Consider the following 25,746-nt stretch of genomic DNA (forward strand, 5'->3'; position numbering starts at 1 on the left):
GTAAATAACAGTTCATAATAGAAGTAAAGAAAAGCAAGATATTGTAAAATTATATGGCATCGAAATGAAACATGCTTAAAAGTAATGATTTAGTATGAAATACAAAGGAAATAGAAATAAACATGAATTGCCGTAATTAAAAATGGGTGTAAAATTAAATTCGTATTTATTTAATAAATTTTCATACGATTTTCTAGCAAAGGCTAAATGATAAAGAAGCCTTTGAGTAGTTTGATGTGGCATATAAGTTATTTAAAATCTAATGCAGGATTTCAAAATCGAAATTAAATCGGACCGTTAGATTGAAATGCAATGGCGTCATTAGCAATACCAGTATTGTCATAGTCTAATATAAAAGAAAAAGAATGTGTTGTATGAAAAGAGCATACTTGAGAGAAATTGAAAATGAAAATATGACTTGGGTCAAGAGGAATGAACGTTATTGGTTTTTGGATATGATTTTGAAATAAGCAATGATGAATGAAACAAGAAGAGAATGCTAGAACTTGAGTTATAAAAAACCCCGCCAAAATTGAAAAAAATAGATAATATATCATTTTTTGAAAGTATATAGGATAAAATGTTATAGTTTAATGGTATCAAAGGTAGCATGTTCAAATCCAGTTGTATTAATTTTTTTATATTTCAAAAAATATGATAAGAATAAGAAAAACTATAAATTTGAGAATTTTGTAGTTATGAACAACCAAATATCGAAAAATATAATAAGTCGAGCAAAATAAATGGTAATTGAAAATTTTAATATGATATATTAAAGTTCATATTAAGACATAAATGGAAGATTTATATATCTCTACTTGTAATTGAAAAATGTAAGAAAAATAAAAAGTAAATGTGTGAGGTATAGTGGCTAGAGAATTTGAGATATTGTGTTACTTAGTAATTATCATTATATAGTATATAGTTATGGAATTTTGAATTGATGGATAAATTTTTCAGAATGGATAACTTGAATGGGTAACTTTGACCGACAAGAGTGCATAACACACTCTTGTCGGTCACAATGTGTCATTCCGGGAGACATTGACTATGAATGTCTCCCAGATTGAGACAATATTCCGCAATCATAACTTGAATGCGGAACTTTGACCGACAAGAGTGTGTTATGCACTCTTGTCGGTCACAATGTGTCATTCCGGGAGACATTGACTATGAATGTCTCCCAGATTGAGACAATATTCCGCAATCAGAATACGATTGCGGAACTTTGACCGACAAGAGTGTGTTATGCACTCTTGTCGGTCACAATGTGTCATTCCGGGAGACATTGACTATGAATGTCTCCCAGATTGAGACAATATTCCGCAATCATAACTTGAATGCGGAACTTTGACCGACAAGAGTGTGTTATGCACTCTTGTCGGTCACAATGTGTCATTCCGGGAGACATTGACTATGAATGTCTCCCAGATTGAGACAATATTCCGCAATCAGAATACGATTGCGGAACTTTGACCGACAAGAGTGTGTTATGCACTCTTGTCGGTCACAATGTGTCATTCCGGGAGACATTGACTATGAATGTCTCCCAGATTGAGACAATATTCCGCAGTCATAACTTGAATGCGGAACTTTGACCGACAAGAGTGTGTTATGCACTCTTGTCGGTCACAATGTGTCATTCCGGGAGACATTGACTATGAATGTCTCCCAGATTGAGACAATATTCCGCAATCAGAATACGATTGCGGAACTTTGACCTACAAGAGAGCCGCTTTCTTCAATTCGATCTAGAACTGTATCGTCAGACCATCCAAGATGATACCCAATCCCGCCTGCAGGGCCTCCTTTATGTTTGCCGCAGCCTCCTGAGCCGCCGCCCGCAAGCATGATGGTAATTGCAGTATTTGCAACTTTAACTTCAGTGGAACCGCCTCCACTTCCGGAATAATCGTCTGGGATCTTAAACCATTCTGTATCGTCACCTGCATCGCCACCATCAGGCCATCCGCCTGTTGAGCGACTATTGCAACTCGCTCCTTTACTCTCGCCAACATTGAACGTCACTGTCATACCACCTTTAACATCTATTTTGCCTTGAATCCAAGTGCCATTTCCGCCATATCCTGCAGGTTTATCCGCATAGCAAGCTCGACCACCACTTGCGCCTTGGATAATGATTTGATGCCGACCTGCAGGTAAATCTACATTTACACTTTGACTCTTGCAGTCCCAATGGTATGATACAAATAGGAAAAACAAAATTTGAAAAACTTTTCATTTGAAAAGGAATGGATACAAAAAATTGAATTACCTTCAAAAATTTATTGATTTCTCTACATCGAATAGTGTTATTATAATTCATTTTCTACTTTTTTTGTCTGATAACATTTTCTTGTTGATCTGCTAAATTTTTGCCAGCAAGAAAAAAACTTACTTAACTTAAAAAAAAAAAGGGATTGGGGCTTCCAGGCACTTCGTGCCCTCTAGCCCCGAAGATGTTTTGTCACTTTTCTGTCACTTTTCAGGAAAAAAACATTTTTATTAAATATAAAATGAATTTTACAAAACCACCGTTACCCTTCTTTGGAAATAAGAGTAGATGTAAAGATATTCTATTGAGAGAACTTAAGAAACTACCGAATGGTCTAACATTTGTAGATTTGTTCGGTGGAAGTTTCTATATATCTCATTTGTGCCATACTGTATTTCCTGACTCAAAGATTATATGCAATGACTTCGACAACTATATGAACCGTCTCAAACATATACCAGACACTAACAAAATATTGAAAGAGTTAAAAGAAAAGATACCTATAGGTAAGATGGAACGTATACCATTAGATAAGAAAAATACTGTCAGAGAGGTTTTGAAAAAAGCAGAGTATATTGACTGGGATAGTATATCTTCTAGACTATTGTATAGTGGTTCTATAAGAGTTCATGACATTGAAACACTTATGTCAAACGTTTTATATCTTAACTATACAAAGGTTTTCAAAAAGAACATAGAAAAATATACTGAGGGTATAGAGTTTGTGAGATGTCGTTGGACAGAGTTGTATGAAAAATATAAAAACAAGGAAAATGTTTTCTTTATAGTAGACCCGCCGTTCTATAACACATATGATTTTCAATACCAAGTAGACTGGACTTTGAGAGACTCTTTAGAAACTTTAGACGTTTTACATAACCATCCATGCTTTTACTTTACATCCGATAAAAGTGGTTTGGAAAGTGTCATGAGATGGTTAGAGGACATACATGACTATGAGTTTAGATACGATAAGATAGAATATGAGAGAGGTCCTATAAACCGGAAAAAGTGTCACAAAGAAATTTTATTGGTAAGTAAATGTGGTTTGAAATAGGACTACTTGTTTTAGGTTTTTTCCATTGTGTCATTTACTTATTTGACGTGGCTGAAAGATATAGAGAATATGAAGATGAACCACTGCCTGCAAATGTTCAGCATATGTACTCGTAAGAGATATTTTTATCTAATATTAAATGGACGCACAGAACTTAGCGAATGCACAGCAACCTGGACAACCAAACCCAGAGAATATTCCAAATGAAGTTAGAATACAAACTGCAATGGCAAACTATGGTCAAGTGCCAACAGATGTACAAATGCAAACTGCCATGTCAAATGACGCTGCGTTAGGTTTGCCACCATGGTATGCAAATATGAGATGGAAAGAGTTTTATACAAACCCTGAAGTGGGATATAAACAACTCTATGCAGATGACGCGAACACAGGAGTTGACCCAGAGTATGTTTTCTACCAGAGGAGAAATAGAATGTATGAGCTCCAGTTAAAAAATGCTATGGAACTCAGAAGGAAACGTAAGAGACTAGGCGGACATTAGATTTTTACATATAGTAAAATGGGTTTCTTTGGAAGAATAGGAAACTTCTTTCGAAATGTTGGAAGAGGTATATGGAATGGAATAAAAACCGTAGGAAGAGGAATTTGGAACGGAGTCAAAAATATTGGCAAAAGAGTAGGTCAGTTTGTTGGTATTATACCTAAAGACCCTGAACCAGAAGAACAAGCTCCTGTTATACAACAGCCTGAACCTGCACCACAGTCTAGTTGGCAACCAAATCCAACACCTCAACCGTATTAAAATTATATTTTTACCGTTCGATAGTAGTTGTATATGAAGCTAAGTTCTAAGTAAAACGCATGGTATAATGGAACTATTCTCTTTCTTCCATCTGTTGTAAACCATACTTGAAAGTCTGAAATACTTCCACTCGGTGGTTCATATAGCTTTGTAGGTTTTTCGTAAAAGTCATTTGCCAAGCATAAAAAAGAGTTTTGTGCACCAGAAAATGAAGCATGAACGATAATAGCATCTGAGTCAAAAACATTTTCATATGTTCCATTAGGGTTTTCGACTTCATAAAAGTCGGGTGTACTGGATATTCTGCAGGCTGATTTAACATCCTCAAAAATCTATACCATGCCAAGTTGTTATATTTTGTAGAAATATAAACGTCTTCTCCAAGGTCTTCTATTCTATTGATTTTAACAGTTGCATTTTTCCTGTCATATAAAATATCGAGATGGTACTCTCCTTCGTCAATGTTGTACTGTTTTGCATATTCGAGATAGATATCGTTTATTTTTTCTTGAAAAGCTTGAAGAGTTGTTTCTAAGTTTACAAGCAAACTAACTTGTAAAAGTTTTCCCTGTTCAAATTTCTCATACGTACGTTTCTCTTTGTTATAGTATCGAATTTCAAAAGCGACCGTAAATGGGAAACCATGTATGGCTTCTGAAATGAACTTCATTCTACGAAAGCCAACAGCTTTTGTGACAGATGGGTCTCTTAGCCATCTTAAGGGGTAGTCAAAACGATAGCCTTCATGCTTTACGGTCTCTGTCTCAAACTTTTGACCGACATTCGTAAAAAGTTCATCTAATGGTTTAGTTGTAGCAACTCTAGAAGTTTCTTTTTCTATTGGAAGCATATTTTATCTAGAATAAAAATGTCGAAAGAAACAGCGTCTATGAGAGAAATACAACACAACCGACAACTCATTGTACAAGCTCTAAATAAGAACACAACAAACTTTTCAAACTATTCTAAGATATCTGAGTCATTGAAAGAAGGAAACTTAAAACTGACATTAAACCCAATGACAGATGAGTTTCTGTTTCAAGACAACAAGAACCATACTGTTTGTATAAATCCAACAAAAAGAACTTTAAACGAGAAACCTATAGATGAACTTCTTTTGAAAGCAGATATTGACAACAAAGCTGACAAAGAGTATGTAGATGCAACAAAAGACTATATTCTCGCATGGACAGAAAGAACATACCCACAAAAACATCATACACATAACATCTATGACGTAGATGAACTTCAAGAAAAGTTAGATGACAAAGCTGACAAAACATATGTTGACAATAAAATGTCAAGTGAAGTGACAAGAGCTGACAAAGAATATTCTAAAAAGACTCATACACATACCATTGCAAATATTACAAACTTACAACAAACCTTAAACAGGAAAAGTGACGTTGGACATACACACGATTTCTTCGCAACTGTTGGTATAGAAAATATTGAAGGAACGGTTGATGGAACTGGTGGGGATGTATTATATTGGAAACCTCCTAACTTTCCACAAGGTTTAACATCGGATGAAGACATAACGACGATGAGATACATTAGATGTAGAAATGTCTATGTCATGGAGGATGAAAACAAAGTTAAATTCACTGCTCAAGATTTATATGATAAAAAAGCTGACAAAACAGAGCTTCAAACGTTAAAGACAGAAATACTTCAAACACTATATCCTATAGGTTCTATTTACACGTCAATGAACTCTACCAGACCAGAAGTAGTACTTGGTTTTGGAACTTGGACTCAAATAGTCGACAGGTTTTTGTATTGTGCAAACTCTTCAAAGGAAACAGGTGGAAGTAAAACGATTTCAGGTGAAAACTTACCTGCACACAGTCACTACATAGATTTAAGTACATCTCAAGCAGGTTGGCATAAGCATAGATTTTGGGATTGGTCAGCAATGAAAAAAGGTAAAGGATATGATGTTAAAGACGACGTTCAGTTTGCTATAAATTGTTTCTGGGGTAGCACACAGGGAGATGGAAACCATACACATCGCGTTTCAGGGTATACACAAACAACGGGACAAAGTAAAGACTACATGCCACCTTACATGACAGTTTACGCATGGTATAGAATGCTTAGTCGTCATTTTCAACTTCTTTAGCATATTCGTCAGGAGTTGTCTTATATTTGTTAGGAACTGTCTTTGAAAGTATACCACCTTGAACTTTGACAAGTTTGAAACGAGGTCTGACAATAGTAGTTTTATCTTCTGCTTGCAGTCTGTACATTTTGCCATGTTTGCCTAAAACTTCATAATATTCTCTTGTATACTTTCTTCTATTTTTACGAACACGAATGTGAGTACCTGTCGAGTTCCCATTGTTGTCATAGTCAATAGTATTTTCATATGGGTCGCGTTTAGGTATTTCTATTTTTACTTTGTCACCTTTCTGAAGTTTGAAGCCCGGCATTCTTTCTTGTTTGTCTCTTTTGACTAAATTATTAAATATATAGTCTTTCTCTAAGTCAGGGTTGTTTTTCATTTCTTCGGGGGAGTGGTTTCCCAAACCTTTTTGTTTACGGCTATTGTAAATATTTAAAACTTGTCTCATCTTTGCCATGGAGAAGTGTCTATACTTGTCGTCATATGACATTTCATTTGCTTCACCACCTTGTGGTTGGTTTAAGTCTCTTAAGATTTTTATACAACTGTCAATGACACCAAGAGCAGAATGGTTTTGGTCGACAATGAAATATTGGTTTACATTTTTTGAACGCAGATAGTTTTTAATATCGTCTGATTTGAAAGAACTTTCACAGTCAGATGTCAGTTTTGTTGGATGGTATTTGTCAACGAATATTGTCAAAGCAGTTTTCACATCTAAAATATTTTTGGACATAATGGTATGGCTTCACAGTATCTTGTGTTTTGACCGACAAATATTAGCCAGTATGGTGGTCCATCTTCTCTATACCTCGGAATGTTTTCCAAGATATCCATAAACCAAGCATTTGGTGTTGAACTAAAGATTTTTACCATGAGTGCTTTCTTTGTTGCTTAGAAACATACGGGTCCTTGTTTGAATTCGTCATTTTTAACCCATAAGAAATGGGTTTATTTGGCGCATTAGCAGGAGTCGCATCTAGATTTTTGCCCGCAGTGGGAACACTAGCCAGAGGTGCATTTGGAATTGGAAGGAAGATTTTGAGTACATTAGGTATACTGAAAGAGAAAGCACAACCTATTATACAAACTGTACAGAAAGGTTGGGAGGTAGCACGAGATGCAGCAAATCTTATTCCAAATCCTGAAACAAGAGGAAAAGTTCAAGGATGGATGGACAATGTAGGAAGACAAGCAGGAAACTACTATAACAAAGCAAATGACTACTATAACCAAGCAGGGCACTACATGGACCAAGGTGAAAGATTCTTTAACAGAGGATATAACCATGCACAACAGTGGGTAAACAACAACCAACCTCAACCGCCTCAAACGTGGGGAATGTAAAATTTTTTACTGAGATGAAATGAACAATACAGCATTGAGACAAATGGGCTCAAGATGGATTTGTCGGCTTCCAGCAGTTACACACCACGTGTTTGTCAAGTTCTTCCTATACTCAGGAAGTTTTAGACCGACTTAAAAAACCTCAACAACCAGTTGAAAACAAACCAAACTAAAATTTTTTACTGAGATGAAATGACCGAAGAAGTTGAAACGGTAGATTTGACACCACAAACAAAAAGTTCAGAACCATTGTCAAAACCTGTCAAAGAACTTACAGATGAAGAGAAAAATTCAATAATAGAAAGTGTGAGGTCTGGAAATACAAACCCTAACTACAAAGTCACTTTTCATAAAAATGGAACGGCAAGTATCTCAAAAAAGAAACAGACTCTCACAAATAAAATATTGAAGTCTGAAGGAGCTTTCGAGACAACAGATGGAAAAGTATACTTCACTGACCAACAGTTCATTATAGAACATCTCATTGACTTAGAGTCGAAATATTCTAAACTTTACAACAAACACAAAAAGTTGAAAGGAAAACAAAAACAAATGGCATATGATATTTATGAAGATGTTGACGACACAACTATTCAAGCAAGTGAGGTAAAGTCAGCAGAACCGAAAAGTGACGAAAAACCGATAGAAGAAGAAAAACCAAAAACTGAAGATAAACCAAAACCAAAGTTTAGTTTCCAAACTAAACCAAGTCAACCTTCATTAGCTGGTATGGGTTGGCGTCAAAGACTTATGGCAGCAAGTGCTTATGTAAAGTAAAGGAAAAAACATTTTTTTATTTTTATAGAAATGCCCCCGTATAGAATGGATAGAAAATCTGCTAGAATAAAAGCAGAGTTAGAAAGATATGGTTGGAGAGTTTCAAAGAAGTTTAAATATAGGAAGGGAAGACCCATAAAAGTCTATGACAAACTGTCTGGTCTTCGCTATGAAATGGACTTGGAAACAGCACGCGCAAATTATCCAAACAGATTAGAGAGGTTAGAAGAAGAGCGTCTTATGGATATGCCTTTCAATGTTAGTGAGCCTCAAGTTGAAGGACACGACGGCTTTGCCAGATTCTACTGGAAACATGACGAACAATTGAATCCTTTGAGAAGGAAAAAAGGAAAAGGTGAAGACGCACATGCTCCCATGGAAAGAACAAGATATGCATATGAAAAGTATCGTGAGGTTAGAAGTAAAATTACATCTGGTCGAACCTTTACAGTAAACTTTGACGAAGGAAAGAACAAAGAAGGCTTCATGGGAGTACTTGCTGCCATACAAGACGGAAATAAGAAAGGATACAATCTCAGATTAACCGTAAAAGATTTAGATGGTCATATTTACTATGCGCATGGCAATGTCACAACAGCCGCACAACTTCTTGACGCTTTCAAGACTACAAAGAGAGAACAAATGTTTGACTCCGACTCAGATATTTTGAATGCAATTGAAGGAATTGCAAGCGTGAAGTTCGAATGGTACCAACCCAACCCTCAAGCAGTCAGACAACATGCTGGATACTTCCCGTTCATAAACAAGTCTGACATTAACCTGACAAGGTATGGAATTTACAATTCAATTGAAAAAATTGTCAATGAACCTTGTATTCTTACATGTCTCAGGAACTCTGGTCTTGTTACAGATGAGAAAATGAAGTATCTTGAGTCATGTGTGAAAACAAGGTACATTCTCAGAGGTCAATTGGCAAAAGTTGCACCGTTGGCAAATGTCAATATCCGCGTCAACATTCCGACTGAGAAAGGTTCTTCACATGACGACTATGTTGTTGACTTCAAATTACCATGGTTGAAGATTGTACTTGTCCACAACCACTTCATGTTGAACGAAAGTCTTACAAACCCATTGTTCGGAAAAGGCAAGTGCAACATTGTCAGAGCTGTTAACATTCTTTTCGAGAAAGGCTTGTTGGAACCAATTCCAGATGACAAGCTGACAGAAAGTTTTGTACCAAAAGACGAAACAAACTTTTCATTGTTGGTAAGACCAAAAGTTGTTCCAGACAAAGTTCTAGCACAAAAGAAGTACACAGCTCCAAAAGGGGTTGGATTGTTCGGATACCAACCTGAACCAGAAGAACTTCCAATGAGGTTGCAAGAACTTCAAGATGCTATAAACAAACTTCCATTGAGACATCCAATTGACGTCAAATTGTATTGGAGAGCATCTGAGTTAGGTCAGAAGGTTTTATATGAAACAGGTTGCTTCGACGATGTTTATGAGATAACAGGAGAAGTTTCTCAGAAGATAAGAGACTCACTTGAATTTCCACGAACTGGACCCATTGGTTGCGACAAGTTCGACTCATACGAAAAAATATACTATGTCGACCTTAACGCTGCGTACATGAGGTTTGTCCAATATATTCCAACTGGAATTCCAAACGAAGATGGTGAGTTCCCGGGAAGGAACTATACAGTTGGAAAGGTCATACAACAACTCTATGATATTAGGAAAGCTTCAAACCCCAAACTTGCAATGACACTCAAATTGCTTATGAATTCGACATGGGGATATTCCATTAAAAAACCTCAAAAGATGAAGAGTAAACACTATGAGAAGGTCGACAACTTTGTTGAAAGGTTTTCTCCTTTTGTTTTGAAATACGAATTTACTCAAGGTCAAAATGGCTTAGTAACCACAGTAAAACCTATTGTCGAACATTGGTCCTACCCTCAGTTCGCAAAGGCAGTCCTTGACAACTACAACAAATTCTTCTCCGAGGTCAAATCGAAAGTGAAGGTATACTATGAGAACATTGACGCACTCATGACGAACGAAGAAGGATACAACAAACTCATTGAAATGGGAATGGTCGGTGAAAAGATGGGCCTTTTTAAGCTAGACAAGGTATTTTCCGAAGTTCATGTTCTCTCCAAGCGTAAGTACTGGGCCATACTTGAAGACGGCACAGAAATAAAACATTGCATGAAATAAAACATTGCATACCATTTTAAAACGTTTTTAAAACAGTATATTTTTACATATATAAAATGCTTCAGGTTGAAAAACAAAGAACAAAAGTAGCAGATACAAAACCGTTAGACTATATCTTTACAAACGCTGGCAGGAATATTTCAGATGAAGAAATTTCATCCCGATCTTACAGGTTTGACTATCCAATTCGTTGGCTTCAAAGTCCTTCAGATGCAAAGGCAATAGGATTTAGAAGAGTTTTGTTTTCAAATAGAACTAATGCGTTTATGTTCGCAGTATATTTTCACGGTCAGTATAAAGGTTCTGACGGTCTAATAGAAAAATTTGACGAAATGAAAATCTTTACAATTCGTTCAGACGAAAGTCTTGAAAAAACTCTAAATGACTTTCAAACTCAAATAAACAAATACTACTGGGAATTTCAAGAAAAATACCACTCTTTACTAAATGGAACATACTATCTGAAACTAGAATATGACAAGATGAACTCCACAGTTTCATTTCAAAAGATTGAAATTAACCCTCCAAGAGATACAGAGTTTTTATATTGGGGAGTAGACAAACGTTCTTGGGCACAATTTCTTCGGTTACTAAACCAGAACGAACCATTACCACCAGATGGTCCATTTAAATTTATACTTCCACCAGCAGATTTGACAGTTTATAGAAACGTGTTTGACCCTCAAAATGTCATGTGTCATGCAAGTTTCAGTTCAAGCAACAACAGTTTTCTGTGTATCGGTAAGGACTTTTATGACTTTGCTTCTAAATTCTACGAACCACCTAGTAACAGTTTCTCTGACTTTCAATTTTGGTTCACAACAAACGGTGTGCAGCATATTATTCCATTATACTATGACTTTTATCTCGAATTGTCTTTCATATACAACTACGGAAAAGTGCTGAAAAAGTATTGAAAAAAGAGGTGGAGCCAAAAAGTGGCTCGACCTCAAAACAAGCATTTTGTGAAGAATATACCACCCCGCGGAATTCCGCGGGGTGCTTTTTATACAAAATTCAACAGGTGAATTTTCATGAATTTCCTTAAGATAGAAAAAGTGAGTTAAAATGAGATTTTTATCGTTGTGGTCCGACGGTTAAGCCACAAACGAATGTCCGACGGTTAAGCCACAAACGAATGTCCGACGTACCACCAAAAAATATTTTTTTATTTTTATTGTAAGAACAGTATGACAGTCGAAGCAAAAACGTTCACGAACAAATCTAATGGCGAAACATTCACAAAAGGCACTTACAACGGTATTGAAGTCTTACGTAGAGACAAGGATGGTTATATAAATGCAACAAAGATCTGTCAGCAGTTTAGGAAAGACTTTAGAAGGTTGTTGGAAAATAAGTCCTGGGAAGAGTATTTTAAGGCATTTTGTGAAGAATATACCAACCCGCGGAATTCCGCGGGTTGCTTTTTATACAATGTTAATGCAGGAATTCCCGATGAAATCAAACAGGTTAGAGGAACGTATGTAGACCCAAGACTTGTAAACTATATAGCAATGTGGGCTTCTCCAAAATATTGCATAGCAGTTGGAAAAATTCTGGACTCCATAGACAAGAAAGTTCATGAGAAATTAGATGAAGAAGAACTTGAAGATACAGTAGAGAATGCAAAACCTTTGTTCGAAGAAGAAGTTAGAAAAATGCATGAAAAACAAATAGAACATGAACGTGAGATATGTTCTGGTTATAGAGACTCTCCATACGAACTAGACCAATGGGAACAAGAAGATTTAAAGAGAGAATTTAGAGAATATGAACTCGCTAAAGTTTCATTAGAAGCTGCAGAAGAGAGGTTAAAAGTTTGGGGTCGTTTTGTACAAAAATATTGTGAGTAAATGAACCATTTTATTTTTATTGAATTCGGCAAAAATATATTTTAGGTTAGATGGTTTTTAGGTGTCACTACGTCACCAGGTCACCAGGTCCCTCGGTCCCTCGGTCCCTCGGTTAAACGAACTTCTCTGAAAAAGTGTGACAACATGACATTTTGACAACAACACAGGAAATAGACTTCTTCGTATATGTTTTGTATAAAAAGCACCTGCCGGAATTCCGGCGGGTGGTATATTCTTCACGAAATGCTTGTTTTGTTGAGACTTCATCGTATATGTTTTGTATAAAAAGCACCTGCCGGAATTCCGCGGGGTGGTATATTCTTCACGAAATGCTTGTTTTGTTGAGACTTCTTCGTATATGTTTTGTATAAAAAGCAACCCGCGGAATTCCGCGGGGTGGTATATTCTTCACAAAATGCTTGTTTTGTTGAGACTTCTTCGTATATGTTTTGTATAAAAAGCAACCCGCGGAATTCCGCGGGGTGGTATATTCTTCACGAAATGCTTGTTTTGAGGTCGAGCCACTTTTGGCTCCACCGTAGAAAACACACAAAACTCATTTTACTCAGCAAAAATATATTTTAGGTGAAGAGGTGAGATCTCACCTGTTTTTTCACCTCTTTTCTCACCCGTTGAATTTTCATGAATTTTCCCGAAATAAAAAAAGTTAGTTTTTTAAAAAAAATATTTTTTATTTTTATTGTAAGAACATGTTAGCAACAACTTCACCAAACTCGTTAGTCATGAACCCAACTTCAATGTTAGTAGAGATGAAAAGCTTCATTCCTTCTTCATATACTTTCGAAACAGAAATCCAGAAGATAAAGCAAGAACTTCTCCAAGGAGTTTTAGACTGTAGTGCGAAAGATGAAACAAATGAAGAATATCTTTATGAAATGCAGGATATTATTGACCATCTACCTAAACTTCCTGAAATACAACAACAAAAGCTCACTATTCCAGAATTCGATGAAATAGAAGTAGTTAGTATGGTTATCTTGGGTACGGCGGCACTGCGTTCCACCTTACCCAATATAACCTTAAATATTTACAAAACCAGTAACGTATATTTTACAACACAAAACGACAACACTCACTTAACCTTAAATATTTACAAAGCCGCCAACCACTTCACTAACGAGCTCACCAACATTTTCGCTAACGACTTCACTAATGAAAAAATAAACGTTCTCACTAACGTTCCCACTAATGTTCTCATTTACAAAAGTATTGCAGCGCTTCCCATTGCTGTGCTTCACATAACAGCTCATAATCTTCTGACTCACTTTCTTCTTCATATAGGTCAAAATCACTGTCATAGTTTATACCTGTAAGTTTTGACAAAGCTAATGAAACACGTTTACCATTTGTATCTATTGCTTTTATATATCTCCCATTATGTTTGTTGTCGTAAACGCTCAAACTAACTTTACCCTTTCTCCCTCGTATCTGATAGAATGTATTTTCACGAGGAACGAAGAACAAATTCTTGAACTCATGACCGTTGTAGTTTGTTATCTCAATAGTTTTCGTCATTTATATAAAAATAAAATAAAAAATAAACTTAAAAATAAACTTAAAAATTAATGATATCACCACCCTCACACGTATGAAAACATAGCACAAAAATAAATTTAGGTGAAGTGGTGAAATCTCACCTCTTTTTTCACCTCTTTTTTCACCCACTTGAATTCATTGCTTTATAACTCTCTTCCTTGGTTTCTTTTTAGTTGCTTTCTTCACGTCTGTCTCCAGCTTAACTGTCTTTCTTCTTCGTCCGTAATGATACCAGTTACTTCCACCAGTCAATGGGTCAAATGGTCTTTCGTAAGGGTTTCCATACATTCCATAGGGACCATACGGAAGAACTACTGGTGGAGGAAGAGTTCCATCGACTCTATTTAAATGCATTGTTTCACCTTTCATCTGGTCATTAAAGTCTTTTGCATGTTTTGCAAACTCATCGTCCTTTCCTAAAGCATTTTCTGACTCAGTCGCAACCAAATTGGATGCTTTATTTATGAGCCCTATTTTATTTAATCTTAACTTCTTTGCAACCCAGCCTCCAATCTTCCCTTTATTTGCATCTAATGTCTTCGAAACCCTTCCTCCACTCATTTTATTTACTGCGTCATAAGCTCCAAGTGCTTTTGCTCCAAATGCTAATGCTTTTGTTCCCATTGCGCCTAAAGCTGCCCAAGCTACCATTTACACCATATTAAAATCATCTCTCTTCAATATTATCTCATAAAAGTTCTCGTTACTGGAGAAAGTCAATGAAACATAAACATTCTCATGGACTTCGTCCTCACCGCTTTGCGGTCTATCTAACTTCTTTCTTATCTCATCTATTCGCTTCAAAATGTCTGAACAATTGCTAACATCTTCTACAACAGTTATTTCATCATGAATGACCTTCAAGAACAAGCTCATTTAATATGCTATTAAAATCATCTCAATAATGAGTCCATCCTTTCCATCTTTAGGTAGCACAACATCTTTCATTGAAGAAGGTTCGACAAGTCTTATGTTAAACTTACTGACAAAGTTTGTTATACTATAATGCTTCGGTGGCGAATACATGTAGTTTGAAAGACATAATATAGATTCTTCAGCAAATTCACTTATACTGGATTTTATAACAATGTTCTCACGAGACCAAATACCACCAATTGACAATCTTGTAAGCAATCCTGCTGAACCTTCTACTGTAAACATCGATGGTAACATTCCACGAAGGTCATCTATTGACATCGTTGAGTCACTGAATTTAAATATTTTCTTAAAGCAATCGTCATTATCTAACCATGCAATAGCTTTGAAGTTTTCATTCGAATATACATCTGCTTCATTAAATGTAAAACCTGACTTCTTTGCAGAGATGACTTTAAAATCTATTGAGTTTGTTTCAAAATTATATGCTATGGTAACTTCTGAAGGTAATGGATGCCCTTCCGCAGTAAGTTGTTCTCTCACTACCGTTTGAAGCTTTGTGTTAAAAACTTTCATGTCATCTCCTGTGTCTAGGTTCACATACACAGCAATGGGAAAACTATCTTGCTTCTTTGTTTCATCATTATACCTCAAAACATTAAAGTTCTTCAATAATATTGTTCTTCCTGCTGGAATACTTCGAACCTGTCTGATTTCAATAGCTTTCTCACCTCCTACATACTCTACCCAGTGTCTTGGATATTCATAAGTATACTGACTTTCTTGAATTTTGGTTGGTTTCATCATAACGTGTTCATAGTATATCTTTATACTCTTGTCAGTTAGACTCGGTGCTATGTTCTGAATATTTCTGACTTGCATTTTTAATGGAGATAAAATGAAGCATTTAATACATGACGTAGATGAAGACATGAATGAAACTACAGACAAACTTAACTCTTCTCTCATTCTTCCTTTCAGTAAGGACTATGAGTTCTGTTCAAATGGTGTGTATTTCTATTGTGGAAAGATGGGTTCAGGTAAGACATTTAATTTAATTCGTCATATACTCATAACAGAACGTTTAGGAAATGACTCATATTATGACCAAATCATTATATCAGCAACTTCAGACTCTATGGACTCAACAGCGAAAACATTTATGTCAAAAGTTCAAGCATCTGTCGTTAAAGTTCCAGATAGCGAACTCATTGAATTTCTTCAACGTTACGTTCGACGTAAGAGGAAATATTATGCCATCGTTGAATTTATACAGTCAGGAATGCAAAAGACTTCAGAAGAGATGGAAAGAATTATTGACAAACACCACTTACGTCAATACTCAGGAGTTTACGATATGAAACGACTTACAAACTACATTCTATCAAAACTTTCAAAATACCCCTTCAAAAAATATCCTTCAAACACTTTATTAGTTTGTGACGACTTCGCCGGAAAAGGTTTAGTTTCAAAGCCTGACTCACCATTAGCTAACATCATTACTAAAGTCAGACATTACCACTTAACTGTAGCAATACTTATGCAAACATGGAGGTTTTTAGCTTTAAACATAAAACGTCTCATAACTGACTTCGTTATCTTTCAAGGTTTCTCACGTATGATATTGAACTCATTTGGAAACAGTCAGGTATAACATTACCTTTTGAAGAAATTTGGGAAGCATATAAGTCTCTCATCTCTCCTCGTTCATACCTTGAGATTCATATCATGACTAATACCATTAAAGTCAAAAATATTCCATGGGAACGACCAACATTGTTTTAAAGTTTAACCTTCAACTGACTGATGGTAAACAAATTCCATGCATCTCTGTCGCCATTTCTGTTAATATTTTTGCTGTCATTCATATCATCCACTTCCCATCCGTTAGCTTTTGAGGATATGCGTTAGAATAGCTGTTCTTAAATGAAGGCTTCTCCCCTTGAGAGCATAAACTCTATAACTTTCTGCATACTTTATGTTTGAACCTCCTGAGCCATCATTGACATAAATTTTTATAGGCTTCCACCCTTTGTTCATGTTCCTGCTTCTTCCCTTAGCTCTTTTGTTCAGTAGTTCTACATCTTTATACACAGCTCCTGTCTCAGTGAATTCAACAATATTTTCATTCGTTAGCTTTACATTCAAACCCTTGTCGAGTATATTGTTCATTTCATACATATAAAAGGTTTTTATTCTATATGAAATGAGAAGCAAATCCATCTTAGCTGGTGCCGTTAATGTTCCAATTGAACCAACATCAAATGTTGACTCACGAACGACAAACAATATTGTCATAAAGAACTATAGTTCAGAGTGTTTGAAAGAAAAAGAACCAGAACTGAAATCCGTGAATTTAAACTCAGCTTCAAACGCTAACGCTACATCAGATGTTAAGTTAGAGTATCCACCACTGGACCAAATTCTTTCAAGAGAAGCCAACGACAACCCTTACACAAATGTTCAAACAAATCCTTCAGATAACGTAGACCATTACCTTCTTCAGTTATACCAAACAATTTTACTCAAAGACGATAAGAAGCTTTTGACAAATCTTATAAGCAAGAACCAAATAATTCTAACAAAGGAGGACCTTGAAAATGTTATATCACGAATAACAGGGAAACAATGTGTCATTGACTATCTCGACCCTGAAATCGAATGCTGTGGTCAAACGCCACCATTCATGAAAATAGGTAACATCCGCATCATTGAAACACCAGGAACTACAGGAGTTGAGTTTAAGTATAAATATTCGAACGAGTATACAAAACTTTCAACAGAATATAAGCTTTGTTTGAAATATGTTTTAGTAAATTAAAGCAATTTGTAATATCTATCCAAAACTTCTTCAACAGTATCGAACTCATCTTCATAATGCAAACCTAATCTTATTGACTTGGTGCAGTTTCACTAACACAATATAGCGCTTTGCGCTCGGCGCCTTTGACGCCTTTTTCTGTTCTCTTGACTGACATAACTAACTCATTTGTTTCATCAAACAGCAATAACCAAAGTTCATGACCTAATACATAACATTCATACTTTATATTTTTAGCTCTGAGTTCTCTTGTAAGCTGTTGCATTTAATATTTTCTAAAAAGTCAACTTCAACAGTCATTCGCACTGGTGCCTTCAGTTCTACAGGCTCTCCTTGAAAGTCAACAAGTCTGAATTGCATGTCTTTCAAATTATGAGGACTAATGCGAACCCATTTACCTAAATGAGTTACTATGACAGGAACGTTTGGAATGAACATTGAATTGACTGCATAACAGAAGATTATATTATCTACTGAACCTTTACTATTAACTCCTGAAATACCTGTGACATTAGCTATTTTTGACTCAACGTATAAACAATTACCATAACATACGTATGGAACAGATTTCATCTCAATCGTTTTGTCAACACTTTTCAAAGGACATGTCATATGGTATGCTCCCAGAAGCAATTGAACTCTATGACTCATTCGTGTTATCTTAAACTCCTTCGCATAACTGAACTTCAAAACTCCTGCAATAAGTTTAACATTCATTAAGTTTTCTTCGTTCTCCTTGTTTATTGTAGTATTTATGAGCGCATTTAACACTCCAGCTAATGTTTCCATCTTATATTCTACATTATTGTGAAATCTTATTTCGTGCTTCTTTCCATCTATTTCAAGCTCCATGAAATCTGTTTCATCTGTTATAACGAATGAAGCGATAGTATTGAAGTCAACAACTCTGAAAGCAAGCGCTTCATTCTGAAGACCTAAGTTTGTTTGTAGCTTTACTGTCCCGTATTCGTTTGGGTCTGTACTTTGCAAATAGAACAACATTTTATTCTCATTAAAATATGAGTATTGCTGCATATGCGTATGAAGCTGACAGAGCTAAACGTTTATATTTTGGTCAATACTCTCTCACACTTACTGACAAATATATTGTTATCAGTGATGGAAATACCGAGAAATACATAACATGGAAGGACTATGAAAAGTTTGACCCTATTTTAACTCCATGTACTATGCCATTCATTGTAAATGGTGAAGTTGTCATGAAGAACGACACAACTGTTTATAGGTCTGTATATGAAGCGTTAGAATATATGTTGAATTATAATCCCGAAAGATTTGACCCAAGCACTACGTCATGTACAATGCCTTTTATTAAGGATGGTGAAATCGTAAGAGTTCCGAATTCAACGGTTTACACAGCTGTTCAAAACAGTTTACAAAACATTTTAGCGAATATCTTTAATTCAGAAACTACAGAAATAAAATTACCATATATAACAGATGCTAAAGAAATTAAATCAAAAACGACAACATTATTTACGTCACTTAATGATTTAATGACTTATATCATTAATATTCCTGCACCAACTACAGCATTTGATCCAAACTCGACGGTTTGCAGTGTACCTTTCATAAAGTCGCAAACGGACTCTTTGAGTCCTGAAGGTCTTTCAGACCGAAGCGACCAGGGCGAAGCCCATGACAGTTCAGTAATTGTTTTAAGGGATTCAACAGTAAATGAATCATTAAAGGCGTCATTAATGAAAATCATTGATTTTAATTCATTCATGAATACATATAATTCATTCATTAATGTTTCATATGCTTCTAAAGAAGGTGAGCCAAAAACTATCGATAAAGCGGTGTATGAAATAAAAGCATCAACGACGAAATTGAATTCGTTAACTTTTGACGGTGATAGTTTCGTTAATGACATAACATCGGGGAAAACAATTTTAACGAAAGAATACTTAAAATCTCATGTTAGTGAGTTCGTTGAAATTGAAAAAGAAGGTGGAATTAAGTTCGATCCACTGAATTTCATTTTCAGCTTAGCGAATGCGGGTGTTAGTTTCGCTGAATGGACAACTATACAGAGTGAAATAAATGCAATATGGACGTTTTTGGGGTCAAAAGCGGGAATGGGTGAGCTTGTAAATGCTGCAAGAACATTAGGTGAAACAGGAAATTTTGTAGATGGTTTTAAAAGACTTGTTTCAAATGTTTTAACAAACACAAAGAAATTATTTAGATATACCATACATAACGGACGGATTTTCGAACAGGTAGCAACAAACCCTCCGGTTATGGCTGCGTTGATGATGGTTAGAGATATAAAACCACGTAACGACGGGAACGAAGAACATGAACAACAGAGCCCAACGGGCTCAGAGCCACATAGTGGCGAGGATACTGGTCGGGTTATTCAAGACATTAAAAACGTGTATCCTGAAGTTATTGATTTATTTAGAGGAGTTAATGATTCAATTTCAAAACATTCTATAACCCTCGATGAAGAGAATAAATTAACAGATTATATATTCGTCATTATTGCAGAATTAATGAAGAGAATAAATGAAAAAGGAATTGGTGATATCATTAATGTCAGCGATGTAATGATGAAAAGAAATTTTGACTCATTATTTACAAAACCGAAAACAGAATATAGTCTTTATGACGTAATTACCGAATTAATGAAAAAGATTAATGATAATAAGAGTTCTGGCGGAAGAGTTGAATTAGAAGTGAATGATGTTAATGAGAAATTAGCCGAAAAAGCAGATAAAAACCACGTTCATTATATAACTTCAGACGAACAGATTATAACGGACTACCATGGATATTTAACACGAAGTGATGAAGCGAAGACAAAAAATGTTAATGAAAGAAGATATAAATACATTCGTGCTAAAGGTTATGACATAAGCTGTACTGTACAGTATGATGTAGCTAAAGCACCAGAAGCATTTGGTTATACCGGTGAAATTTATGCCTCTACTTTCAATGTTAACGGTGTATTAGTTGAACCAAGATTTATGTTAAGAGTTAAGGCAAAAATAACGTTTGAAGATGCTATTAAAAGTAAAGCTGACAAAGTTGAACTTGACGCAACGAACAAAGTTTTGAAATCTCATAAACACAACATCTCCGATATAAATGAACTTCAAACTTCTTTAGACAGTAAAGCAGACAAGAACCATACACATAAATCCTTCTCAACTGTTAGAGCAGACGACATAATATTGAACTATACCCTTGGTTCAAGTGCACCTTTAGAGAATCCAAGTACAAGCGTAAAAGATACACTAAACTCCTTAAATAACAAATGTATGAATATCGAAGGTCGTGTCAGAAACTTTGAAGCACATGAACTACCAGCAATGTTAGATAAGAAAGCAGACAAGAACCATACACATAAATCCTTCACAACTGTTGCTATAGAAAGTATTGAAGGAACGGTTGAAGAAACTGGTGGGGATGCATTATATTGTAAACCTCCTAACTTTCCACAAGGTTTAACATCGGATGACGACATAACGACGATGAAAAACATTAGATGTAAAGATGTTTATGTCATGAAGGATGAACATAATATTAAATTCACTGCTCAAGATTTATATGACAAGAAAGCAGACAAAACAGAGCTTCAAACATTAAAGACAGAAATACTTCAAACATTATATCCTATAGGCTCTATTTATACGTCAATGAACTCAACAAATCCAGCAACAGTTTTAGGTTTTGGTACATGGCAGCAGATTGTAGACAAATTCTTATACTGTGCTAACTCTTCAAAGCAAACAGGAGGTTCGAAGAAAATTACTGAAGCAAACCTTCCACCGCACACTCATACAGGAACTACAAACACAACAGGTAGTCATTCACATTCAATAACAAAAAGAGGTTATACAAATCTTGCAGCAGGTTCGGATAGACAGGGAATGCATAGATATGATATTTCAAGTGACCCAGTAGATTCAAGCGCAGGTATTTTCTGTGGAACCGCAGGAAATCATGCCCATACTTTCACAACAAATCCAACAGGCTCGGGTGCAGATTACATGCCACCATTTGTGACTGTATTTGCATGGTACCGCGTTCAATGAACGCACTTGAGCCTAGAATAAAATCTTTATTTTTACATAAATGAGCTTGAAAGAAGTATTCGAACAACATCCATGGAGGTCATTTAAGAAATTCAATGAAGCTGCAAAGAGTTGGGGATTTACTAACAGAGCTGAAGTGAAAAGGTTCTTTGACAAAAATGTTGTACATCAAACAAAAATAAACCCTTACGACTACTTTTTACCAATTTACTCCAACACTCCTGACGCATACCAATTTGACACTCTCATTCAAAGCAGAAAAGGAGGACATAAACCATTCCTCATCTTCATAAATGTTAACACTCGTAAAGCATATGCATATCCAATGAAAAATAAAGGAACTCGTGAAGTGTTAAGAGTTTTACAAAAGTTTGTAGCAGAACATAACCCAAGTATTTTAACATCAGACCAAGACAGTGCATACCTCAGCAATGAAATCACAGAATTTCTCATTAAGCATAACATAACTCACTACACTACTGAAGACCATAACCATAACATACTCGGTATCATTAACCGCTTCATAAGAACGCTCAGAGATTTAAATCAAGAGCGAGACTTTACCGAAGAAACAATGAAACATTTTCTCGAAGTATATAATTCCTCAACACATTCTACAACAGGACATACACCAAATTCAATGACACAACAACAAGAAGAAAAGTATATACAAAAGAAACGAAGCCAAACACAAAATATCAGAAATTCAACACAATTTACTCTCATTCCTGGTACAAAAGTTCGTGTAGTTCTTGACGACAAACCATTGACAAAGAAACGTTTAAGGTTAAGTCGAAATTATTATATCGTAGACTCTACGCAAGGTAATGGATATCTTATAAAAGCTGCTGACGACTCCATAGCATTTTACCCTCGACATAAATTAGTCGAAAGTAGTAATGGCAAACTTGCTGAAACCATTGACGAAGCAAAGCGAGGAGTGGTTATTGAAATACTTGACTATAACACAAACGATGACACTTATAAAGTAAGATATGAAGGAGGCGTTGAAGATGTTATACCATCTAAGAACTTGAGAGAATCTAAACCAACTCATCTGGGACCATTAGAGCGGGAGTACTGGAAAGATAAAAACATGCCAGAAAGAATAAGAAAATTCTTCTAAACTTTTTCGTTGGATGTAAATCAGACATGAATGAGAACAGTCATGTATTATTAATGGTACCATTTATTTTTGTCATAAATTTACACCAAAAATAATGTTTAGGTGAAGAGGTGAAATCTCACCTGTTTTTTCACCTGTTTTCTCACCCTAGTTATTTTATAAACGTTTCACATGGTAAACGTTATTTTTTTAAATTTTGTGAAAACTCAACGGTTTGACACAAGCCCTAAAAATTATTTTACTCAGAATTTTGTTGCTAAATTCAGTAAAAATAATGTTTAGGTGAAGAGGTGAGATGTCACCCGTTTTCTCACCTGTTTTCTCACCCCAGTTTTTCACAAGCGTTTTACATGAATTGTACGATGTATATTTGAAATCCTAAACAATTTCGTAGCTTCTATTTCTTCTGTCAGTATGTCAAAAGTTTTAACAATGCCGAAAGTTTCTTTATATTTCTTCTTGACGTCAGATAGAAGGAAATCGTCAGCAGTTGGATAGTTTTTGTTCAGAAATGCTAACATGTCCATTTTATTTTCTGCTGGCTTTTCTGCTTCTTTCTTTAAGTCTGCATAGTCGTTTCTCATTCTTTCTATCTCTTTGACGGAGTAGTTATATTTCCTAATTGCTGCTTTACATTTAGAACATTGCGGATTCATTTTTGCGTTATATTCTGAAACCTTACCTGCTAAAACAACTAAGGCGTCAATGGTTTTCTTTAACTCAAAAGCAGTTGGTCTTATCTGTTCGTTCCCATATTTTACCTCTTCTATCTTTATCTCTTATCTGCCATACACATTCAGCAACTAACGAAACAAAGTTATCGTAGGTCTTAAACTCCCCGGATTTATATATGTCAGAAAATTCTTATATACCATGTCGCAATCTTTGTCCATAACCTTATGGTTGCAATGAAATCCTAGAAACTCATAGTTTACCTTTCGAATGAACTTCTTTATTTCTACTGAGTCAGTTGGTTTCACTTCTATTTCATCGAATTCAGGAATAGTTAGTTTTTGATGCTGAATTTCAGGTAGTTTAGGTAAATGGTCAATAATGTCCTGCATTTCATAAAGATACTGTTCATTTGTTTCATCTTTCGCACTACAGTCTAAATTACTTGTTAAAAGTTCTTGCTTTATCTTCTGGATTTTTGTTTCGAAAGTATATGAAGAAGGAATGAAGCTTTTCATCTCTACTAACATAGATGTTGGATTCATGACTAACGAGTTTGGTGAAGTTGTTGTGGACAGAGTCCCGCCGTTCGCGGCTTGAATTGTTGTTGTGCCGATTGTTGAAATCATATCTTTACATACAAAATAAAAAATAAATAAAAATAAAACTAACGTTATTTTTCTATCTTAAGGAAATTCATGAAAATTCATGAGGGTGAGAAATTAGGTGAAAAAAGAGGTGACATCTCACCTCTTCACCTATAATATATTTTTGGTCATTTACACTCATTTACGAAGAAGTTATGACAAAGCATTTACGAAGAAGTTATGACAAAGCATTTACGAAGAAGTTATGACAAAGTCACGAGGTGAAAAAGAGGTGAGAAAACAGGTGACATCTCACCTCTTCACCTAAATTATATTTTAGGTCAAAGCTTCCACGAGAGAAAAGATTCCTCATTCGCTAAGGATTCCAAAAATGAAAAAATCATTGATTTCGGCTGAGAAAAAGCAAAACCCTTCTTCCACGGGAACAAGAAATAAAGAAGAAATAAAGTAAATTTTTTATTTATTCCCGTGGAAGATAGAGCACTTTTATGACACTTTTTATTCACGACAAACAAGACAAATAAAGAAAATAAGAAAATACGGCGCTGTCGCGGTTCGAACCACAGACCTTGACCCCTCCATAACACCACCTTAGACCACTGTGCTACGTAGCCTGTCGACATAAGATTTTATAAATTGCATATTTGACGTAAATTTATTTCCATCTGGCTTCCCACTGCATAAGATATTCATACGTGTTTGTAAGACATTCATTAAACTTCTTTTCTATTGCATCTAATCTTGCGTTATTTTTTTTCAATAACTTGTCTGTATTCTTCATCATCTCCAGCAGTGTTTGGGTCTTCACGTTTAAAATTCATTGTTAACCAATTTTTTATCTACAAATTTTATTAGTGTTTGATTCACTTCGTTATGATAACGGTCATATTCTTTCAATACGTAAGTGAAGACAAAATGCGTCGTACCTTCAATCTTAAAGCTTAAAGAACTTTCAACACAGTTTTGAGGGTCTGTCAGTGCGTCAATGAGATAGTATTCGAAGTCAGTCAATAATCTTTTTAAAGTCATTTCATACAGGATAAAATTTAATGTTGTGAAGAAATAGTGTTTATCTCAAAAAAAATAAAGTTAGTTTTTATTTTATTTATTTTTTTATCCTGTATGTAAGAACAGTAATGTCAACATTAGAGAACACAACAACTGCTATCGTTCATGAAGCCATAAATGAAGAATACGAATACATACAATATAACAAACAATTGAGACTCATTCGTTCAGTCAAAGATGATATGTATCAAATGCAAAGTATTTTGACGGCTTGTTTTGCTCCAGATACTAAGCTTCCTAAAGACTGGTTTAGGAACCAAAGCACCATAGAACTATTAAGTGAAGCACAGCGAGACGTACTTTTTTCTGAAAACAGTGAAGAACAGCGAGTAGGTAAAAAATCCCAGTCGCCAAAACTCTATGAAAACCGTGAAAAATTGCCAAACGGTTTGAGAGGATATTATGTTCATAGACTTCTCGTAAATGTTGTAGCAATGTGGGCTTCACCTCGTTATGCTTGGTATGTTTGTAAACTTCTTGACGAAATTCACAGACAAGAACGCGAACAGATGGAAAAGAAACTTCAAGCAAAAGATGAAGTCATTGAATCCAAAGACAAAAGCATAC

At 35.4% G+C, this 25,746-nt stretch overlaps 17 protein-coding genes and 1 pseudogene across 18 annotated transcripts, besides 2 other annotated features; 14 read left to right on the top strand and 4 right to left on the bottom strand.

Moving 5' to 3' along the window:
• Positions 1 to 1,695: 1,695 nt before the first annotated feature.
• Positions 1,696 to 2,223, bottom strand: TVAGG3_0906570 (serine-type endopeptidase protein; the record flags this gene model as incomplete). Its single annotated transcript, XM_001303323.2, has 1 exon — positions 1,696 to 2,223. One exon carries the CDS (start codon positions 2,221 to 2,223, stop codon positions 1,696 to 1,698), a length of 528 nt encoding a protein of 175 aa, XP_001303324.2.
• A 293-nt stretch (positions 2,224 to 2,516) lies between these two features.
• On the top strand, positions 2,517 to 3,332 carry TVAGG3_0906580 (phage tail repeat-like family; the record flags this gene model as incomplete). Its single annotated transcript, XM_051251569.1, has 1 exon — positions 2,517 to 3,332. The coding sequence occupies one exon, from the start codon at positions 2,517 to 2,519 to the stop codon at positions 3,330 to 3,332; it is 816 nt and encodes a 271-aa protein (XP_051077143.1).
• A 139-nt stretch (positions 3,333 to 3,471) lies between these two features.
• TVAGG3_0906590 (uncharacterized protein) lies at positions 3,472 to 3,834 on the top strand (the record flags this gene model as incomplete). Its single annotated transcript, XM_051251570.1, has 1 exon — positions 3,472 to 3,834. The coding sequence occupies one exon, from the start codon at positions 3,472 to 3,474 to the stop codon at positions 3,832 to 3,834; it is 363 nt and encodes a 120-aa protein (XP_051077144.1).
• Positions 3,835 to 3,852: 18 nt separating this feature from the next.
• TVAGG3_0906600 (serine threonine-protein phosphatase family) lies at positions 3,853 to 4,095 on the top strand (the record flags this gene model as incomplete). Its single annotated transcript, XM_051251571.1, has 1 exon — positions 3,853 to 4,095. One exon carries the CDS (start codon positions 3,853 to 3,855, stop codon positions 4,093 to 4,095), a length of 243 nt encoding a protein of 80 aa, XP_051077145.1.
• Positions 4,096 to 5,083: 988 nt separating this feature from the next.
• Positions 5,084 to 25,746: part of a mobile genetic element that runs on past the window's edge.
• Positions 6,195 to 6,713, bottom strand: TVAGG3_0906620 (uncharacterized protein; the record flags this gene model as incomplete). Its single annotated transcript, XM_051251572.1, has 1 exon — positions 6,195 to 6,713. One exon carries the CDS (start codon positions 6,711 to 6,713, stop codon positions 6,195 to 6,197), a length of 519 nt encoding a protein of 172 aa, XP_051077146.1.
• Positions 7,169 to 7,570, top strand: TVAGG3_0906630 (uncharacterized protein; the record flags this gene model as incomplete). Its single annotated transcript, XM_051251573.1, has 1 exon — positions 7,169 to 7,570. The coding sequence occupies one exon, from the start codon at positions 7,169 to 7,171 to the stop codon at positions 7,568 to 7,570; it is 402 nt and encodes a 133-aa protein (XP_051077147.1).
• Positions 7,590 to 7,743, top strand: TVAGG3_0906640 (annotated as a pseudogene). The gene has a single exon. A coding segment is annotated over exon 1 (154 nt).
• On the top strand, positions 7,763 to 8,347 carry TVAGG3_0906650 (phage tail repeat-like family; the record flags this gene model as incomplete). Its single annotated transcript, XM_051251574.1, has 1 exon — positions 7,763 to 8,347. One exon carries the CDS (start codon positions 7,763 to 7,765, stop codon positions 8,345 to 8,347), a length of 585 nt encoding a protein of 194 aa, XP_051077148.1.
• On the top strand, positions 8,393 to 10,531 carry TVAGG3_0906660 (DNA/RNA polymerases family; the record flags this gene model as incomplete). Its single annotated transcript, XM_051251575.1, has 1 exon — positions 8,393 to 10,531. One exon carries the CDS (start codon positions 8,393 to 8,395, stop codon positions 10,529 to 10,531), a length of 2,139 nt encoding a protein of 712 aa, XP_051077149.1.
• TVAGG3_0906670 (uncharacterized protein) lies at positions 10,864 to 11,448 on the top strand (the record flags this gene model as incomplete). Its single annotated transcript, XM_051251576.1, has 1 exon — positions 10,864 to 11,448. The coding sequence occupies one exon, from the start codon at positions 10,864 to 10,866 to the stop codon at positions 11,446 to 11,448; it is 585 nt and encodes a 194-aa protein (XP_051077150.1).
• On the top strand, positions 11,722 to 12,384 carry TVAGG3_0906680 (uncharacterized protein; the record flags this gene model as incomplete). Its single annotated transcript, XM_051251577.1, has 1 exon — positions 11,722 to 12,384. One exon carries the CDS (start codon positions 11,722 to 11,724, stop codon positions 12,382 to 12,384), a length of 663 nt encoding a protein of 220 aa, XP_051077151.1.
• Positions 13,367 to 25,746: part of a mobile genetic element that runs on past the window's edge.
• TVAGG3_0906700 (protein of unknown function, DUF4107 family) lies at positions 14,077 to 14,592 on the bottom strand (the record flags this gene model as incomplete). Its single annotated transcript, XM_051251578.1, has 1 exon — positions 14,077 to 14,592. The coding sequence occupies one exon, from the start codon at positions 14,590 to 14,592 to the stop codon at positions 14,077 to 14,079; it is 516 nt and encodes a 171-aa protein (XP_051077152.1).
• Positions 18,658 to 19,663, top strand: TVAGG3_0906710 (organellar and viral DNA polymerase type B; the record flags this gene model as incomplete). Its single annotated transcript, XM_051251579.1, has 1 exon — positions 18,658 to 19,663. A coding segment is annotated over one exon (1,006 nt), but the record flags the coding sequence as incomplete, so codon positions are not given.
• TVAGG3_0906720 (keratin-associated protein family) lies at positions 20,218 to 21,406 on the top strand (the record flags this gene model as incomplete). The annotated part of the gene is made up of 1 exon (XM_051251580.1): positions 20,218 to 21,406. A coding segment is annotated over one exon (1,189 nt), but the record flags the coding sequence as incomplete, so codon positions are not given.
• TVAGG3_0906730 (integrase core domain containing protein family) lies at positions 21,746 to 22,221 on the top strand (the record flags this gene model as incomplete). The annotated part of the gene is made up of 1 exon (XM_051251581.1): positions 21,746 to 22,221. A coding segment is annotated over one exon (476 nt), but the record flags the coding sequence as incomplete, so codon positions are not given.
• TVAGG3_0906740 (integrase core domain containing protein family) lies at positions 22,280 to 22,831 on the top strand (the record flags this gene model as incomplete). Its single annotated transcript, XM_051251582.1, has 1 exon — positions 22,280 to 22,831. One exon carries the CDS (start codon positions 22,280 to 22,282, stop codon positions 22,829 to 22,831), a length of 552 nt encoding a protein of 183 aa, XP_051077156.1.
• Positions 23,696 to 24,132, bottom strand: TVAGG3_0906750 (organellar and viral DNA polymerase type B; the record flags this gene model as incomplete). Its single annotated transcript, XM_051251583.1, has 1 exon — positions 23,696 to 24,132. A coding segment is annotated over one exon (437 nt), but the record flags the coding sequence as incomplete, so codon positions are not given.
• On the top strand, positions 25,248 to 25,726 carry TVAGG3_0906760 (KilA, N-terminal/APSES-type HTH, DNA-binding family; the record flags this gene model as incomplete). Its single annotated transcript, XM_051251584.1, has 1 exon — positions 25,248 to 25,726. A coding segment is annotated over one exon (479 nt), but the record flags the coding sequence as incomplete, so codon positions are not given.

Source organism: Trichomonas vaginalis, chromosome I, assembly GCF_026262505.1.
Source record: "Trichomonas vaginalis G3 chromosome I, whole genome shotgun sequence".
Lineage (NCBI taxonomy): Eukaryota > Parabasalia > Trichomonadida > Trichomonadidae > Trichomonas > Trichomonas vaginalis.